The following is a 21,069-nucleotide window of genomic DNA, read 5'->3' as shown; positions in this document are numbered from 1 at the left end:
GTGGCCCTTTAATTTTATGGCACAGACATTTAAAGGGAATCTGTCGGCTCTATATCATGCCCTGAGCTGCAGACATGGGCAGATAGCTGGCAGGAAGATAAAACAAATTATGTTTGTCTGTTAGCTGATAGCTGTTTGCAAAGTTTTAAAATCATGTTTTTCTTCTAAGCTTAGGAGTTGCAGAGGCCAGAATGAGCTGCGGCATGCATGACTCCTTTTTCCCACCCCTCTCTGCCTTGCATAATTGATGTACAGGGTTTGGCTTTCAAAATCGAGCCTTGTAGAGCCTGTGGACTCTTTCTCTGCCCTGTGCAGCCTGTGGACTCTTCTATCTCAACCCCCCCTTTTTCACACTGTACAGCCTGTGGACTCTTCCTCTGCCCTGTGCAGCCTGTGGACTCTTAATCCTCAACCCCCCCAAACTGTACAGCCTGTGGACTCTTCCTCTGCCCTGTGCAGCCTGTGGACTCTTAATCCTCAACCCCCCCCCAAACTGTACAGCCTGTGGACTCTACCTCTGCCCTGTGCGGCCTGTGGACTCTTCCTCTGCCTTGTGCAACCTGTGGACTCTTCATCCTCAACCCCCCCCCCTTTTCCCAAACTGTACAGCCTATGGACTGTGTGGACTCTTCCTCCTCATTGTATAGAAAACTTCATCTACCTGCCTGTTATCTTAGGTCACAGAAAGAGGCTGCACAGGGCAGGAAGACTGGACCACTAGATGGCACCCCAGGCCATCGCCTACCCCTGCCTGTGCTTTTTCATGGCCCTGTTTGTACATTATTAAGTGAAGGAAAGGGGTTAGGGAGGGAGGTAGTGTGCATGCTGCAGCTTAGCACAGTCTCTACAAAATAACATAATTTCATGAAAAACAAACTAAAAGACAAGTATGGCCCGTGCCTACAGCTCTGAGCACAATATAGAGCTGATTCCCTGTCATATACAGAGTTAATTCCTTTTCATATATGCTTTGTTTTCTATACTTGAAGAATTGTTAAGAAAAATCTATAATCAGTTACATCTTATTCAGAGTTAGCTGGGTGCCAGTACTTCCTAAACCAGGGTTACAGACAACCAAATGCCCAAACTACCTTGCCATGAACAAACGTGAACAGGGAATGGATAACAGTGGAGGACAGCCCAATACTTATACATCTTATATTTTGAGGAACATGCTCTTTATCACATTTGTAATAAAAGACAAGCAAATATTATTATTATACTGTATCACTAAGCTCCATTTCCTTCCTTAGGATAACTTCCTGTGACACGTTATGATGTCATCACTCCTCTGTAGTCCACAGAAGAAGGCTCTCTAATATAGTGATATCATGGGAATTGCGAACACAGCGTGGTTAGCTGTCCTTTGTGATGCACACAGCCTGACACAGTCACTTGGCTGCATCTCTTGCCTTGTGATTCATTGAGAATATGGGCATTTATAACAAAGCGGCGGCGGATCAGCCCATGCTTCACAAGAGCCAGAGCTTACAGCAGATGGGAAGGACTGAGTCACAGACCTGGAAAGAGGAGATTCTGTGGCCGAAAGCTGATAAAGACCCAACGGAGGCTGCAGCCTATGTCCTGCGGGCCACACACTGTCCCTTTAAACATGTACTCTCTCAGTGCTACGGACTCCCAAGGAAATCTCTGAGTAATCAGGACAAGGCTAAAGCAATCCAGGGCAAGATCTGGGATTAACTTTCCAGCAAAGGGATATTACGTGCGGATTTTTAAGCCTTATGACAGCGACAGCACGGTTATCAGAAAGCTGCACCCAGGGGAGTGAAACAGCTATCTGCAGACTCATACCTGGCACAGAAATTACTCTAGATCAGGGATGGGGAACCTGCAGTCCTTCAGCTGTTGGAAAACTACAATTCCCATCATGCATTCACAGCCAAAGCCAAAGCATTTGGCTGCCCAGGCATGATGGGAATTGTAGTTTTGCAAAAGCTGGAGGGCAGATTTACCCCTTCCAAGCTATAGATAAATAGGTGTGATTTTGATCCCCTAACTACCAAATCAGACAAAGTGCAGGGTTTATCAAGTGAAAATCTTTTTCTTTCAAATTAACTGGTTTTATAAAGTTATATAGATTTGTAATTGACTCCCATTTAAAAATGTCAAGTCTTCCCATACTTATCTAAAGAAATGAATTCCCGGCCCTCATCCAGCACTTAACTTGCAAGGTGATTTATTCACAACACGAGGTGCACATACATACAAGGTCAGGACTGCCGTTGAGAAAGGCGGCAACGCCGAAACGCGTCCTGACCTTGTATGTATGTGCACCTCGTGTTGTGAATAAATCACCTTGCAAGTTAAGTGCTGGATGAGGGCCGGGAATTCATTTCTTTTAGAACATTATATGCATCCACGTGCACCGCGGACACAAGGTGCCGACTGCTTGGCTAAGTATTCCCATACTTAGCTTCTGTATGTCCTGCAGCAAATGTTTTCTTTTCAGTCTGACACAGTGCTCTCTGCTGCCACCTCTGTCTGAGACAGGACAGCAGCAAATCCCCATAGAAAACCTCTCTTGCTCTGGGCAGTTCCTGACATGGACAGAGGTGGCAGCAGAAAGCACTGTGTCAGACTGGAAAGAATACACAACTTCCTGCAGGACACACAGCAGCTGATAAGTATGGGAAGAAATTAGATTTTTAAATAGAAGTAAATTACAAATCTATATATCTTTTTAAAACCAGATTTTCGCTGGACAACCCCCTTAACATTCTCATTCTCTCACCTACCAAGGGAATCTCTGCCCTAGGTTCAAGTAATATACAAGAAGCCAATTAATTTCAATGGGGACTGCTTTATGCTTCAATACCCTTGTGCTGACACTGCGGGGGGCGCTGGTTACTTGCTGCTGGATATCTCCATAGACTGTAGCAAGAAGAAGGGTTGTGCAAACTGGATTACCCGGGTCTGGGTAATTTACTGTAGGATTGCTGTGGAGTTTTGTTATCATTTCTGCAAAAAATTAACTAATGGAGTTTCCCTAACTCTATTCACATACACAGGCTCTGGGGAATGCTGAGGAAGTGAAAATCCACAGAATGACTGGTCTCCGTTTTTTCCATGAAATGTCGCACAAAGTAAGGCTATGTTCACATGTAGTATTAAGGTCAGTATTTGTAGCAAAGAAAAGAATGGGTTCTCTGTGTTTTGGCAACAAATACTGAGTACTATGTGTGAATAAAGCCTTACACGTGTGGATTTGCTACTCAATATCCCCCAGTGTAATAAATCCAAGGCTCCTTTATCTCTATAAATTGTCTTTACTAGCTACTCAGTATTCTTCTTAGGTTAAACAGTTAACTGCAGGTGAACGGTACATAGAAATGATATACAGTATATAAATCATGTAATGAATGTTCTGGTTGCTGGCATAAGCACAACCTTAACTAAAGGCCTGTGTTTCTGCTAAGGCGGGCCCGGGGCTGACTGCTGTGGTTTGTCAGCACAAAGGGCACTTTGAGGTGAGTTTCTGTGTACAATGCTGAAGTCAGCAAGTTCACTTCTACTGTATACCAGCCAGCTGCAACGTAGCTATATACAACTGCAACGGCCGCAATGCAACAGTATACTTCCAGTTTCCTCTAGTATATGAAGGGTCCCAAGAAGTAGCAAAAGCCTTAAAATGCACTGTAGTTATATTGACCCATTAATATTATTTAGGTCCCCCTTAACAGCTGATGCATCAAGGTTTGTACTCTTTAAAGGGGTTAGAGCAAAATTCTTTTTCTTTCAAATCAACTGATATCAGAAAGTTATATAGATTTGTTATTTACTTCTATTAAAAAATCTCAAGTCTTCCCATACTTATCAGCTGCTGTATGTCCTGCAGAAAATGGTGTTTTATTTCAGTCTGACACAGCGCTCTCCGCTGACATCTCTGGCCGAGACAGGAACTCTGTCTTGGTTTTCAATGAATCCCCCTAAAAAACCTCTCCTGCTCTTGTCAGCAGAGAGCACTGTGTCAGACTGAAAATAAAACATTTCCTGCCTGACATACAGCAGCTGATAAGTATGGGAAGACTTGAAATTTTTTAATAGAAGTAAATTACAAATCTATGTAACTTTCTGACACCAGTTGATTTGAAACAAAAAGATTTGCGCTGGACAATCCCTTTAGGACCTCTGAAGGTGTCCAGTAGTATATGGTACAAAGATGTGAAAAGCAAGTCCTGAAGATTATGGGGTTCAACTCACAGAAGCTCCAACAGATCTGGGGAATCTGGAAGCCATTTTGTTGTGTCCCTCAGACCATTCCTGACCAATATTTACAGTGTGATCGGGGCATCATCCCGCTGAGTAAAGGGGTCATTTACACGTCCGCAATATACCGTCCATGCACGGACTGTATACTGTGGACCAGACCTCGAAGAGCTCCCAGTATCATGAACATTGCCCAGTGCACCACACTGCTCCTGCTGACTTGCAAGCACACAAGCCCCTTGCTGTCCACATGACAAAAAAACTCCTTCTTCCATTGCCTCATGATTCAGTTCTGACACGCATGTCCATTGCAGAAGCTTTCAGTAGTGGGCAGGACTCTGACTGGTCTGCTGGTACACGGTCCTATAGGCAGCAAGCTACTTATGCTCCCTCAGGGCCAGTTCACACAGAGCAAAAGCAGCGCGTGGAAATCCACCTGCCTCAGTCTCCCACGGTGTGTCTATGGCAGGGCTCCCGCACCTTCACTTCCGTCTCTCTCATGTCAATTATTTGAGCGGAGAGCGACGGAAGCAGAGATGAGCAAGCCCTCCCATAGACACACCGTGGGAGAATTCCGACGCTTTTGCCCCATGTGAACTGGCCCTTAAGGAGCCGCAATTATCAAGGAATCACAAGAGCAACTGGTCGTGCACGCAGCAGCCAGTGTCAGTAGTATGTAATGGTAATGGAGCCTTTAAAGGATCCCTTCAGCTTTTTCATGTACATAAAACAGAGCCATTCAAAATAATAATAAACAATTTGGGGGGGGAGTAAAACATAAACCATAAACTTACCCATGTTACTGTGTGCAGGAGACATGGAATTTGGAGACAGGCTCGGTGACCCTAAAGTAATATAATAGTAACAGCAGTCAATACAAATATCTTTCAACCCACAGGTCACCTTTCCGGGCTCATGCCAAGTGCTGGAGTATTCTTGGTGGCCCAGGCACACATATGTTACATTTGAGGAGGGATTGAGGCATCAGACAGCCTACTCCTTATCCTCTCTACATCTTACCTGAGTCTATGCTGTGGTTCATCTGATCGCTAGTTTCCCCATCTTCACTTAGGTAACCAGGAGGTGGAGTTTCTGAAGAGAGAGATAACCAATATTTTTTTTATAGTCTTACATTATATGGCCATGTTCACACAGCATAAATCATGGCTGTTGTTGCAATTCGCAACAACGGCCGTGATTTATACAAAACATGCATTTTATTTGAATGAATGGAATCCCGGCCGGAGCGTACTCACATAGTATATGCTTTGGCTGGGATTCCATCCGGCCGCATTAAAAACTGACATGTCAGTTATCTGCGTCCGCTATTCATTGAAAATGCCTTTATGCTCATGCCAGGATTACATGTTAGGAGTATTCCCCCAAGTATACCATTGTATGCTGCACCTCCATGGATACCACAACAAATAGCCCACTTATGTAAGATTGGTGGGGGTCTGACTGCCCAGAGGTAAGGCCTGCCGCCTCTTCATTGTTTACCAGGAACAGCTCTGTATATTTGGTAGCATCTATACCTAACACTGCAGCTCTCTGCAGCTCAATAAAATTCAAGATCACTTAAAGAAGTGTAGCCATTTGAAAAAATTGACAGTCCATCAGCCGGGATGTGACGGTGCAGCGGAAGCAGATCCCGTAGCCTGGCAGGGGTCCCGAAGTGGCAAGCCAGTGCTGGAGAGGCTCTGGAAGAGGTAATTAATGATAGTTTATTATATCGCCCCCCCGCCAGCTGTCAATTTTTTAAAATGGGGGGACTTCTCCTTTAAGGTTCTTTTAGACGGTAGACTTATGGTATGTTTACACAGACAGATTTATCTGACAGATCTTTGAAGCCGAAACAAGGAACAGACTATAAACAGGGATCAGGTCATAAAGGAAAGACTGGGATCTATCCTCTTTTCATATCCATTCCTGGCTTTGGCTTCCAAAATCTGTCAGATAAATCTTTCTGTGTAAACGCACCCTAATGGTCTGTGTCTGTGTAAACGCACCATGAGCTGGGTTCACACTACGTATATTTCAGTCAGTATTGTGGTCCTCATATTGCAACCAAAACCAGGAGTAGATTGAAAACACAGAAAGGATCTGTTCACACAATGGTGAAATTGAGTGGATGGCCACCATTTAATGGCAAATATTTGCTGTTATTTTAAAACAACGGCTGTTATATTGAAATAATGGCCGTTATTTACTGTTATATGGTGGCCATCCACTCAATTTCAACATTGTGTGAACAGATCCTTTCTGTGTTTTTAATCCACTCCTGGTTTTGGTTGCAATATGAGGACCACAATACTGACTGAAATATACGTAGTGTGAACATAGCTTAGGCATACCTCCCAACCGTCCCGGATTCCGCTGGACAGTCCCCCGGCAGAGCGCACACTCCTGTCATCCTCCGGGGCGGGCAGCGGACTGTGCCGGAAGTGACCTGTAGCCTCTATCATGAATCACTTCCGGCACAGTCAGTGACTCTGTACCCCGCTGCCCGCCCCGGAGGATGACGGGAGTGCGCGCTCTGCCGGGAGAGGAGCTGCTGGGACCGGAGGACAGGTGAGTTACTGGTTTATTGTTTTTTCCGCTGGGGCCACACTAATGGGGGTATTGGCTACTCTGTGGGGCGCTATATGGGGGATTGGCTACTATATGGGGGGATTGGCTAATATGTGGGGCACTAAATGGGGATTGGCTACTATGTGGGGCATATTTGGGGGCATTGGCTACTATGTGGGCACTATATGGGGAATTAGCTACTATGTGGGGCACTATATGGGGATTGGCTACTATGTGGGGCACTATATGGGGATTGGCTACTATGTGGGGCATATTTGGGGCATTGGCTACTATGTGGGGCATATATGGGGGATTGGCTACTATGTGGGGCACTATATGGGGGATTGGCTACTATGTGGGGCACTATATGGGGGATTGGCTACTATGTGGGGCATATATGGGGGCATTGGCTACTATGTGGGGCATATATGGGGGATTGGCTACTATGTGGCGCATATATGGGGGATTGGCTAGTATGTGCGGCATATATGGGGGATTGGCTACTATGTGGGGCACTATATGGGGGATTGGCTACTATGTGGGGCATATATGGGGGATTGGCTACTATGTGCGGCATATATGGGGGCATTGGCTACTATGTGGGCACTCTATGGGGGTTTGGCTACTATGTGGGGCACTATATGGGGATTGGCTACTATGTGGGGCACTATATGGGGATTGGCTACTATGTGGGGCACTATATGGGGGGATTGGCTACTATGTGGGCATATATGGGGGATTGGCTACTATGTGGGGCACTATATGGGGGCATTGGCTACTATGTGGGGCACTATATGGGGGATTGGATAATATGTGGGGCACTATATGGGGGCATTGGCTACTGTGTGGGGCACTATATGGGGATTGGCTACTATGTGGGGCACTATATGAGGTGATTGGATACTATGTGGGGCACTATATGGGGGGATTGGCTACTATGTGGGGCACTATATGGGGATTGGCTACTATGTGGGCACTATATGGGGGGATTGGCTACTATGTGGGGCACTATATGGGGGGATTGGCTACTATGTGGGATACTATATGGGGATTGGCTACTATGTGGGGCACTATATGGGGGGATTGGCTACTATGTGGGGCACTATATGGGGGCACTGGATACTATGTGGGGCACTATATGGGGATTGGCTACTATGTGGGGCACTATATGGGGGCCTTGGCTACTATGTGGGGCACTATATGGGGGCATAGGCTACTATGTGGGGCTCTATATGGGGGCATTGGCTACTATGTGGGGCTCTATATGGGGGCATTGGCTACTATGTGGGGCACTATATGGGGGCATTGGATACTATGTGGGGCACTATGTGGGGGATTGGATTCTATGTGGGGCACTATGTGGGGGATTGGATACTATGTGGGGCACTATGTGGGGGATTGGATACTATGTGGGGCACTATGTGGGGGATTGGATACTATGTGGTGCACTATATGGGGGCATTGGATACTATGTGGGGCACTATATGGGGGCATAGGCTACTATGTGGGGCACTATATGGGGCATTGGATACTATGTGGGGCACTATGTGGGGGATTGGATACTATGTGTGGCACTATTGGGGGGATTGGATACTATGTGGGGCACTATAATGGGGGATTGGATACTATATAGGGCATTTTTGGCGGGATTGGATACTGTATAGGGCACTATTCAGTCAGCAGCATGTGGTGACTGTAGGGGAGTGGCTATGGAGGGTTGCTATGGGGGCGTGGCTATGGAGGGTTGCTATGGGGGCGTGGCTATGGAGGGCCGCTATGGGGGCGTGGCTATGGAGGGTCGCTATGGGGGCGTGGCTATGGGGACCGCGGCGCACATGTCCCTCTTTGCAAAAGTTGGGAGGTATGGCTTAGGGTCCATTTACACAGAAAGATTATCTGACAGATTATCTGCCAAAGATTTGAAGCCAAAGCCAGGAATGGATTTGAAAAGAGGAGAAATCTCAGGCTTTCCTTTATGACCTGATCTCTGTTTATAGTCTGTTTCTGGCTTTGGCTTCAAATCTTTGGCAGATAATCTTTCTGTGTAAATGGACCCTAAGGAGCTGTCTATGGAAGCAAACGAGTGTTAATTAGCGATTCAAGACAGTTTTCCCGCTCTTTGGCAGATTTTTAGCAATGCTAGCCCTTTTACACAGGCTGATCTTCAGCCAAATGCGCTTTCCTGGGAAGGTTCATTGCCAATAATCGGCTCATATAAAAAGAGCAGCAATCAGTTGATCAATAAGCAAATGTTCTTGCATCGGCTGATCGATCTTTTGTGCAGAACATATAATGCGTTGTTGTCAGCCGCACATGGCTCTGTGTAAACAGGTGATGTGCGGCTGACAGTGATGCAAAGAATGGTCAGCACGTTTGGGGGGCACTGATCATGCCTTGTGAAGACCCAACAAACAAGTGTCGATCACATGCTTGCTTCCGGCCACTGACCCATGTAAAAGGGACTTGAGCTACCAAGCATGACCGCCACCAAGGCGCACCACAGCTCCCTCCACCAGCTGATAACTGGGGCTGCTGGGAGTCCTATTGTGAGGTTAGACAATCAATATCAAAGTCTCAGAAAAATCCTTAACCTAACCTTTCTTAGGTTTCTCCCCAGATAATGATAGTTTACAATGGAATACATAGAAGATAAAGAACAGGTGAGAACTATATAACAAAACAAAATGTGATGCAAAACATAAAAGGTTACGGACGTCCTTACCTGGAATGTAGCTGGTTATGGGCTCAATGCCTGCTGGGAAGTTAGTATTCTCTGGGATGGAATGACTATAGTCATCGAGAGGAGGGAATTCTGCGGGAATCTCTGTGTTTCTTGGGACTAGTACAGGAGGCAGAACTGAGACAAAATAAAAAAAAAATTAAGTAAAGGAACAGTTTTATTCTATTTAGATTTTACAACCAGAGACAACATCAGTGACGTTATGGAACGATTATCATGGCTCCACCACTATCCATTTTAGGACTTTGTGAGGGAAATGATAGCGTGCCAACACCATCTGACACTGCTGCACCTTTCAGAATTTCTAATAAAAATAACGACATAAAATTTTTTAGGTACAAACGTCACACTCAACGCTGACTTACATATCTATAGTATATTCCATTGGTGAATATAAGGCTCTCTACTACACATACAGGAATAATGTCAGTAATGTGTGTGCTCAACGTGAACAAAATCTTTACCTATACTGTTAACCACTTCAGTGCTGTTATATGTTTTCCCATAAATGTCCAGACACGGTTGAGCATGTTTTAGTACATACTGACATTATGATTTAAACCAGGGATGAGGAACGTTTGGCCAGCTGTTGCAAAACTACAATTCCCATCATGCCTGGACAGCCAAAGCGAAGCTTGATGGAAATTGTAGTTTTGCAACAGCTGGAGGGCCGAAGGTTCCCCATCCCTGATTTAAACAGTCATTGCTGGATCGTTCAACGAAAAGTAAGTTTGATAAATGTGGTATAAACTCAGATTCAAGGGCATGAGGCTGGCGGTGATGCTCTCCGATACGCGTTTATTTAAAGGGTTGTTCAGGCTTCTAACAGAGACAGCACCTCTCCTGTCCTCAGGTTGGGTGTGGGTTTTGCAGCTCAGTTCCATTGAAGTGAATGGAGCTGAATTGTAATACCACACCCCCCCTGAAAACAGGGGTGGTGCTGTTTTTGTAAGAAAGTAGCTGTGCTTTTTCCAATCCTGGATAACCCCTTTAGGGGGGATTTATTAAAACTAGTATGCTGGTCTTAAAGTGTATCTGTCATATGTAAAAGTGTCGGGCTCCATACACTTGCATTATGTTCCCTAACAAAGAGGGAGCAGACCGTGCTGCAGCGCATCCTCTCAAGCTCGTTTTTACAAACAACAGGTACACTTTAACTAAAGCCCTGCTTTCAATAGCTCAACCTAATTTACTAAGAGGTGTTCTCGCGATCGCTGGAGGGCACGAAGATTGGACCCTCCGCAGTCTCTTACTTGTCCCCTATCTTTTGGATAGAGAATAAGTAGGTTTTAATAAAAGAAGCCCATAAATCTTTGATGGATGCCCCTTTGAATGGATGCAAACTAAAGGACCCCCATTCACTTTAAGGAGGTCCCTTAGGGTTTCATTGCTTTTGATGGCAAGAATAGCACTTTAATCTGCTCTCTTCTTACTGTAAGAAATACTAGAAAGGACCACACAGCTTGGTCATCTTAAAACCAATAATTTTTTCCCGTCTGGAAAGTGGAGAAAAGGGAAGTCCTGCTCATTCACTGGCAGACTGTACTTTTTTTAATGTATACTGTATATTGTATTAAGAATACTGAAAAGTCAATAAAAAGGGATTCTGTCAGCTCTTTATCCGGCTCGGAGCTGCAAAAATAAGCAAATACCTGATTGGGACATAAAAAAATGTTACCTGTCTCTTAGCTGATGGCAAAGTTATAAAATCATGTTTTACTTCTAAACTTATGACACAGAAGCTGTGCTGAGCTGCTGTATGCATGCCTCCTTCCTTCCTCGCTCCCTCTTACTTGACCTGTATAATTGATGTGCAGAGTTTAGTGCAGAGACACCAAGGAGTAAGGGTTGGGGGAGGGAGCAGACGTCCTTTCTGCAGTTCAGCACTGCCTCTATGACTCTTGAGCTTAGAAGTAATACATGACTTTATAACTTAGGAAACAAACATCAGCTAAGAGGCTGTTGCCATTTGTTTTTCTTCCCTATAAGCTATCTGTCCATGCCTGCAGCTCTGATCGTGAGACAGATTCCCTGTCACATTAAAACTTCACTGCAATGTAAAGTCACTTACCTGGAGTCTCCACTCGCTGATAATGATATGGATTTACACACACTTCATCTTTCTTCATGTTGAATGCGTATTCACACATTTCCATTGCCCGCAGCTCGTGATGACTGTGCAGGTCCGGCCACCTCCAGAGACGGCAGTATATGACGTGAGGCAATCCTTTTCGATGAGACACCTGCAGTCTACCATCCAGAGATCTGCAAAGAAGATGTATAAGCTGTAGTTATCATCGAGTCCATAATTCTGACGCCATATGTAAAACAAGGGCTTGTACTAGAGCAGAGGTTCACACCTTGGGCAGATTGACTTTCTTAGAAGAGGTGTTTCCACCCTTTCAGATACTTTATATATTTCACATATAACTCTGAAAAGAAGAATTGTTGGGCCACATTTACAATTGCTATTGTGTAAATCACTGCATGTATCTTAACAATGCCTAATCTAGAAACATAGGGGGAGATTTATCAAACTGGTGTAAAGTAGAATTGTCCTAGTTACCCCTAGCAACCAATCAGATTCCACCTTTCATTCCTCACAGATTCTTTGAAAAATGAAAGGTGGAATCTGATTGGTTGCTAGGGGCAACTAAGACAATTCTACTTTACACCAGTTTAATAAATCTCCCCCAAAGTGCTAGAAAGTTGTTCTATTATGAATTAGTTAAAATTATATATATATATATATATACACACAGTGTCCTACCACGGGTGTTACTATTGGTTATACCCTTCGAAAAAGCCTGTACTTATTGTATAGAAATGGTGATGAAGGTAATGATAAAGTTTCGCCACTAGATGTCACTGCATTGGTTATGTGTGTTCAGATGCTGCACAGCTGAAGTGTGTTAAGGGTTATTGTTTGTTTCTATGTCACATGGATCTGCGAACCAACTATCTGTTGCATAGTTGTATGGCTAAGGTTGAATATTTTTGAAAATACATTCATTTACCAAAATTCCCTCCTTCTCTGATATGCTCACCCACCTCCTCCATTGTTGACAGCAAACTGTCTAGGTTACCGACCAAAGCTCTGCTCTAAAAGCAGTGGTCCGGCTGTTGTGTGTATATATAGCTACAGTATACATATTTCTATATATTATACAGTATATTCACATTATGGCCCAGCTTTATCAAAAGACAAACAACCTTTCATAAATCTTCCTCATAGACATTTACATTACAGCTATAAATACACCAGCCAGACCACTGCTTTTAGAGCAGAGTGGTGGTTGGTAACCTAGACAATGAGTTTTTACACTAGGAGGAGGGGCATATCGGGTAAGAAAGTAACTTTGGTAAGTTAATGTATTTCCAAGAATACTTACCATGACCAGCCCTTCAAAAGTTTAACTATGTTAGTTGAGATGGGAATACCCCTTTTATGGTGTGAATTATTACACGGCTAAAGAAAGTGGTATCAGGATCATCGTCGTATATCACTGAAACTAAACCCAGGATCTGTACGGTTACAAGCGTTTTACAATGACTATTAAAAGAAAAGCTAGATAGAGATCTGTGTTTCGCAGAGGCGAGGTGCCTTATAAAAGGTGGGGGTCATTGTTTTGCTAGTCTCCTTACTAACCACACGGAGGGCTCCACTGCAGGGAATCTATATATAAAGCAGCAGGATTTAGCGCACACATACAGGATGTGTGACAGGTCACAAAGCTGAGAAGGGAGGTCTGACCGGATAAGATAGAGATAAGGAGTCCTGGCAATGCCATCTGTTAATGCTTAACCCTTCATGCTGGGGACTGTTCCGCTTTCACACCAAACCTGTGTTGAATGTGATTTTCCCTGATATTAGGATTCTTTGCTATGATGAGGCGTTCGCTTCCTCCCCTTATGGCTGCAGACACAGTTTACACACGGCTATGAATGCTTAGCTTATTCTAGCCCAGGAATGGAGTGGCTGCTGGTTAATATTTGCACAAATTCACACAGACAACACTTTTTAGGAATTCATCAACCAGTCACTTAAAGGAAAACTTCCATGTAAAACTGACACTAACTTTGCGGTATGTTCTACGAGACACCTCACATTTATCATGGGTATTTTACTAGCTATTATAGGTGTAGATTACCCCCTTTCATTGGGGCATAGCAGCGTTCAGAGTTTTCTTTCACTGCGGCACATAATCCCACTGACCAAACATCTACCCCATAAATGTACCGAAGTGACACTTGTCATTTAAGGGGTACACCAGCGGGAAAAAAATTATTTTAACTCAACTGGTGTCAGAAAGTGTCAGTGATTTGTAATCTACTTATTTGAAAACCATCTCCAGTCTTCCAGTACTCATCAGCTGCTGTATGTCTTGCAGGAAGTGGTGTATTCTTTCGAGTCTGACACAATGCTCTCTGCTGCCACCTGTGCCCATGTCAGGAACTGTCCAGAGCTGTAGCAAATTCCCATAGAAAAACTCTCCTGCTCTCCAGACTTGAAATAATACACCACTTCCTGCAAGACATACAGCAGCTGATAAGTACTGGAAGACTTGAGATTTTTTAATAGCAGTAAATTACAAATGTCTGTGACTTTCTGACTTTTCTTGCCGGAGTACCCTTTTAAGTTATTATACTCTATTTCTTTTGTGGTCTGGGATGTGGGACAGTCCTGGGATTGTTGGCTAGTAATAATCTTTGTACTGGTGGTGACTATTCCTCTGCACACGGCTGTGAATCACTTTTGCATAGTTTCTGATTTATTTGTATAATGCTCTTTAGAGTCGCTGAAAGCTGTGAAACCCGCAAGGCTGCACACCACTGGTCCGCTATGTTTGTGTGGGCACTGTAACTCAATAACATCTAGAACTCACCAAAGGTTATATAACAAAATATTTCACCATGCTTAAATGTAGCTGGGATACAGAGGTTCTTTGTAGATGAGAGTTACAGACAGGGCTACGTGCATTCCTAACACCAATTCACATACAGGGCCCAGTAACTGCTCAGCATGGTCACACAGGTCCACAGACCAGGGTTCCTATTACTTAAAGGAGAAGTCTAGCGAAAATTTTTATTATAGTATTGTATTGCCGCCCAAAAGTTATACAAATCACCAATATATACTTATTACAGGAAATGCTTATAAAGTGCTTTTTTCCCTGCACTTACTACTGCATCAAAGCTTCACTTCCTGGATAACATGGTGATGTCACTTCCTGGATAAAATGGTGATGTCACTTCCTGGATAACATGGTGATGTCACGACCAGACTCCCAGAGCTGTGCGGGCTGTGGCTGCTGGAGAGGATGATGGCAAAGGGATTCTCAGTGTCCCTCCAGTGCCCTGTGTCCCTCAGTGTCCCCCTGCCATCAACCTCTCCAGCAGCCACAGCCGGCACAGCTCTGGGAGTCGGGTCGTGACATCACCATTTTATCCAGGAAGTGAAGCCTTGATGCAGTAGTAAGTGCAGGGAAAAAAGCACTTTATAAGCATTTCCCGTAATAAGTGTATATTGGTGATTTGTATAACTTTTGGGGGGCAATACAATACTTTAATAAAAATTTTCACTGGACTTCAAAAAATCACATAAAATCACATTAGAATTTTTTTGACCATGCAGAATTAATTTACATAAAACCTTAAAGGGGTATGTCAGCAGCTCCGAGCCATCAAAACTACTTACAGTGCTATACAGAGACCCCGACGGCCCCATAGCAAGAAAAAAGGAGGTTTTGAGATCTTCCCCAGCCTCTCCTTTTAGCTATAAATGACAGCTTTAGTGGTCCATTGATTGGACACCAGAGTTGTCAATCATTGTGATAGTAGAGGCAGACTGTTCTCTGCACCAACCAGAAGAGCCCGCCTCCTGGAACTTGTTCTTACTTACAGTTTTTATGGCACTTTGGATACTTTTTTTTTTTAAAAAAGGGAATGAAGCTAAACTGTGGTGAGTCCGCAGCTCACAGATGTGCCAAATTTTTAAGAGACCGGTGGCACATCTTGAGACAGTGAATTAACGTACAGAATGGCATATGGAATCCCTAGGTTATAATTTACTAAGTAGTATTAGTGATAAGGATCCGATAGGTCCAACCACTGAATTCACTTGCCGAAGATAACAGACCATTGCACTATGTGTTGGAGTCCTATAGCAAGTCAATAGAATATCAGTCAAACCACTGGAGTTAAAGTTGGGATTCCACTGGTCAGGACCCTAGGTGGTATGTTATAATCCCTTGTAGTAAATCTCCTTTTTGTTTTCTCTTGTACTGGATTATCCATTCCTTGCCAGTTCACTCTCTGCAGAAGATGCTGATTTAGGTTCCAATGCACAATGTATATAGTAATTAGTGAGGAGCAAACATCGCGCACGCTCAGCTTCATCTGAACTCAAGTGTGCCACGTTTGGTTACCGCTGGCTGAATAACTGCCTAGGGCTGCACCCAACTTCTGCAGCCACCGGTAATCAAATGCCGGGACTTCTGGGCTCAGACTGTACTCATGTTTAATAAGATGCTATGGATGTGTCAACTTATGGAAATGCTGACTGTTTCCATAAGTAACCAGTAGAAATATACTTTATATATACAAAAAGTTACATATTTTTAGGTTTCTTTTTAGATAAACTGTAAATCAGTGTTCGATAAAAATGTGGACACTTCCAGACCTTAGGGAAGTATACTATTGCAGAAACAGAAGCGTCTACTCGCCTAAACCAGTTTAGAAGACTTCTCACAGGTCAGAAACAAATCTCATAGACGACTAATCTATGACGCTGACATTAAATGACGTCACAAAAAGGGGATAGTACAAAATTACGGCGTATGCGAAAAATGTTAATATACAAGATGAGCTACAGGCTATATAGTCAATGAGTGACACTCGGATTATACTTGCAAACACTTCGGAGAATGTGCTGAGCTCCAGGTCACAATACTCAGATATTTGAGAAAGTTATTTTAAGGGGATAGAGCTCTAGCTGGGACTTGCCCTCTGCCAGAAAACATGTCTAAAGCCTGCAAGCGACTGCCAGTCTTGGCCTTAATCCAGCGGAGCAGAGCCTTGCCATTTGTACTCCTATTGTTGCCGAGTCAGCCACTTCTACACTGCAAGAAGACTGGGCTGCAGAGAACTGGCAGGAAACGTCTGCATGATGTGCATGGAAAGGAGCTAACTGGCAGATACTGTATGTAGCAAATGCTAGGTGATGGTTATCCTCATGGGCCTTTCTATTAAGATATATAGACCTTCTATCCAATGAAGCCTGTACACGTGCAAAGGGTAAGAAAGTGTAATCCTAACCACAGCTCAGTAGGGTCCCAGCAGTTTTAGTTTTTCTATGATATGGATCATCTGATTCCCCTACTAGTATCTGAAGAGTTGACCCAGTGATAGAGGCAAGGGATAAAGAGCTCTTTGTTAAAATTCCTCCTATACACTTTGTATTTTTATTTTACTTAACTGTATATTATGTAAACTCTGTACTGTATGTATTAAAAAAAAAAAAAAAAAAAAGCGCTGCGGAATCTGTTGATGCTATACGAATAAATATTATTATAATTACATTTTGAGGCCATAGGCTGTAACCGGGACAGGCCACTGTATGTGAGAAGGAAGGAAGGAGGGGGGCTACAATTTTTTGTTGTTGTTTAAAATATGAAAAAAAATCTTATCAAACTGTATCTAGAAAAAAACTGGAAGTCAATGTTACTCTACCACAACTGGAAAAGGAAAGGTGAAGTTACTGCCTATAGCAGTGATGGGGAACCTTTGGCCCTCCAGCTGTTGCAAAACTTAGGCCATGCACGATGCAGGCATGATGGGAATTATAGTTTTGCAACAGCTGAGTGATCCCCATCCCTGGCCTATGGCTACCAATCAGATTTCTTTTGTAAATGTTCCAAAAAGGAGAATTCAAATTTTGATTCTAGTTTATTATTTTTTATTTCACTAGTGGTTAAAACTCTTCTTAAAGAGGCACTGTCGCAAAAGAACAGTTTTAAGAAATCAACAGGGGTAGCGATTACAGGCAGTTTTGCAATATACTTTCTTTAAAGGGGTACTCCAGGCGGTATCTGTCAGCTCTGTCATGGTCCCGTGCTTTACCTCTGAGCGCGAGCGCTTGAACCTGTTATCACTGTGCCTATTGTCTTTTTCTTTTGATATAAGGTATGATTTGTATATTTTGATACATTGTGTTTTATCAGTCCCTAATAGGTTGCTCATTCTGCCTTACTGATGGGTGAGATGTTTGATACATGTTTGCAACAGTATCATTATAACTAATTTCCTAGATAACTATGTGCGATTTTATCAATACTGCATATGGCTAATCATTTATTGAATGTTATATGGAAAGCGCTCCTGTATGAGATGTTGGTTTGTTTACTATCTATTGTGGCCACTATCTATTTGGCGGGATCTAACTCCTGGTAAGTGTCTATTTATGTCACTGCTGTTCCATTATCTGTTATGCACTAATCTGTATCTGATGAAAGGAGGTTTTACGCTCCTGAAACGCGTTATACAGTGCTCAATTTGTTGATGTACATTTTTAATCTTTTATTAAATTTTGTCATTGCTTCTTAACACTGTAGCTTTTGTTTTACTACTCCTTATGGTCAGCGCTGGCACTGTAAGTACCATTATACATATACCATATATGTCCTTTTTCTCTAGTTGTTTTATTGTTTTAATATACGGGCCCCTTTTGGGAATATCCCATCTCTTATGGTACAGCCAGCTCAGCAGACCTTTATCTTTTTGATCCCGTCCGTGTCGATATGCCGCTCTGACACTGGAGGCTCTATTCATCTATCCGGACCAACGATACCCCTAAAGGGGTGATATGCATTTGAATGAAGTGGCCACCAGGTGAGCAGCCATTTTGTCTATTCCTATATCTGTTCCTATACCTATATCACGCGTGGCGCCTGTTCCCCCCCCCTCCCTTTTTCTGCTTTCTTTTTCATTTACAGTATTGATCAGGCTGCCATCGGCCCGTGTAATAGGACCCTTAGTTAATTCCCCATGGTTTATACCTGCATGATGAAGTGTGTAAGTGCAGAAAGGACTTGTTTGGTCCCACAGTCCACTTTCACAGTTAAGCCACATGTATAACGTTGATTTAAACAGAAAAAAGTTTAAAAATATATATATAAATGTAATGCAAAACTTCTTGCGATCACAACCCCTGTTGATTTCTTAACAGTATTCTCTCTCTGAATCAAAAGGAAAATACCTCCATAATGCAGAGTAATTATGATGGAATCTGTAAAAAAATCTATGAGAAATAAAGTGACATGTGCCCAATATGGTTGGATGCGTTGTATGGTCCCACAGCAGGCTATGAATTGCACTCCAACCATTATTCTTGCTTTCTGCCAGTCTGATTTTTTTTTCCTTTCTCCCCTCTTACTCATACAACCCTATAATGGTTTAATGGTTCAAAGCTCTAATGGCCTCACGGTTACAGATTACTTATATTCCTTCTTATACTGCAACATGTCCTACTTACTATGTTGTTTGCAGTTGTTCATCTACTACATAAAAAATCTGTTTCATTTTTTTTTGTTTGTTTTACCATGAATTTACTTTAATGCCACTAGATTATACTTTAGGAGTCTGAACTAAATGCCATAGAGTGTCTCGCCGCTCCTAAGACTTTCTATATCCTGTATACCATTAGATAAGGGATTATCGGGAGAGATTTAATATTACACATTGTACATGAAACACACTTCTACTGAAAAAAAATATTTTTACTAAAAGTGAGGTTTTATGTATTTAAAGTGGAAAGCCATCTAAAATAGATCTTTAGACATAGGATAGGCTACATAGACATAGATATATAGGCTACAATTACCATCATGACTTTACAGATGAAGCTTTGGCTTTAGCTATGCAGGAATCATGGCAGATGTAGTTTTGCAACAGCTGGAGGGCTGAAAGTTTAACACTTGTGGTCCATAGCCTTGGACCATAGCCTGTCCATGGAATACTGTAGGTGATGAGTGTCTGATCCATGGTGTATGACACTAGAATCCGACCTCTTATAAACACTAGAAGTGATCATAAGAAGTGATGTCTAAGTATGCACACTGCCACTCCATTTAACACTTGTGGTCCATAGGCTTGGACCATAGCCTGTCCATAGAATACTGTAGGTGATAAGTGTCTGATTAATGGTGTATGACCACTAGAATCCGACCTCTTATGACAACTAGAAGTGACCATAAGAAGTGGTGGCATACTACCACTCCATTTAGGTCTAAAGGACTGCTGAAATCTGCCAGATGCCCAACTCTGGGACCCACATCTATCTTGAGACCCATCAACCCCCTCTGGCCAGGTTGCGGACACCAGAAGGGGTCAGGAAGTTAAAAGCAGCTAAGTGACCTGTTTTACGCAGTTTGCATATGCTCCATTGACATTGATGGGAGTTGTGTAAACAGCATGGCATCACAAGCTGTTGTCATTTAAAATGGAAGTACAGAGATGGTGGCTTTAAATAGTACAAAAATATCTAGTTGTTGAATACCCTTTTGTGTCTTTTTTCAAAGGTCTTAAAATTCTTATCAATGGGGAAACTGGTATACTGAAAAATATAAGCTGTAACTCAGTATCTATGAGGAGGAGTAGAGGAGACGACATGCCCACATGTCTCACAGCTAAACAACGCTATAATCAGACTATGGAGTCACACAAGACAACAGCAGGATGTTGTATGAGCAATGTGTGTGTGTGTTCACATGTATACAGAGACTCTGGAGCAGACTATCTCACCCAGTATCCCTGTGACATGGAACGTCTCCAAGGCTATGGGAGCATGCTTGGTGGTCCTAAACTAGACAGCAGTAGACAACTACTATGCAACTTACATCAGAAGAGCCATTCTTATTTATTTCTGGAATATTTTACATGGTAAACATTCTTTCTTCCGAGCCGACAGTGATTATTTGCCTCCACTTTATTTAATTTTAGGAGTCAGAACTAGACTCCATAGAATGTCTCGCAGCTTGTAAGACTTCCTATATCCTGTATACCATTACATGAGGCATTATCGGGACAGAATTTAAATTGTACACTGTCTATGAAACACACATACTTCTGATGAGAAAAAAATACCACTGTTTTATTTAATATATATATATATATATATATATACTTTTATATATATATATATATATATGTAGGTGTACAGCAAGTTTTGCACATACATTATGGGAATTGTAGTTTTGCAACAGCTGGAGGGTCCCAGGTTTGACACTTGTGTCTACAGGCTTGGATCATCACTAATTTTGTATCCAAAAAACACTGTAGGTGATAATTGTCAGATCCATTAGGTATGACTACTGGAATCCCCGAAATTCTAGGAAGAGGGGTCCCATGTTCACCCAGTTAGATGAAATGGTGGTAAAGCATGGACCCTGCCACTTTATATCTATCATCTATCTGTGGCAGTCCCAAAAGGAATGGAGGGCTTGGGAAGCACTACCCACCAGCAAACGCAGATT

General features: G+C 42.9%; 1 protein-coding gene across 1 annotated transcript in view; it reads right to left on the bottom strand.

Annotated features, from left to right (window-relative positions):
* SMAD3 (SMAD family member 3) overlaps nucleotides 1–21,069 on the bottom strand; it is an 81,158-nt gene that overhangs the window by 11,597 nt on the left and 48,492 nt on the right. Inside the window, exons 2-5 of the mRNA XM_069985962.1 lie at nucleotides 11,610–11,803; nucleotides 9,521–9,655; nucleotides 5,248–5,319; nucleotides 5,022–5,072 (exon numbers count right to left, since the gene is read on the bottom strand). Of these exons, the coding sequence (XP_069842063.1) occupies nucleotides 5,022–5,072; nucleotides 5,248–5,319; nucleotides 9,521–9,655; nucleotides 11,610–11,803 (452 nt within the window). The remainder of the gene's footprint in view (nucleotides 1–5,021; nucleotides 5,073–5,247; nucleotides 5,320–9,520; nucleotides 9,656–11,609; nucleotides 11,804–21,069) is intronic.

The sequence above is a fragment of the Dendropsophus ebraccatus genome, chromosome 1 (genome assembly GCF_027789765.1).
Source record: "Dendropsophus ebraccatus isolate aDenEbr1 chromosome 1, aDenEbr1.pat, whole genome shotgun sequence".
NCBI classification, from domain to species: Eukaryota; Metazoa; Chordata; class Amphibia; order Anura; family Hylidae; genus Dendropsophus; species Dendropsophus ebraccatus.
The sequence above is the reverse complement of the archived record's forward strand: the minus strand, read 5'-3'. Positions and strand labels throughout refer to the sequence as shown.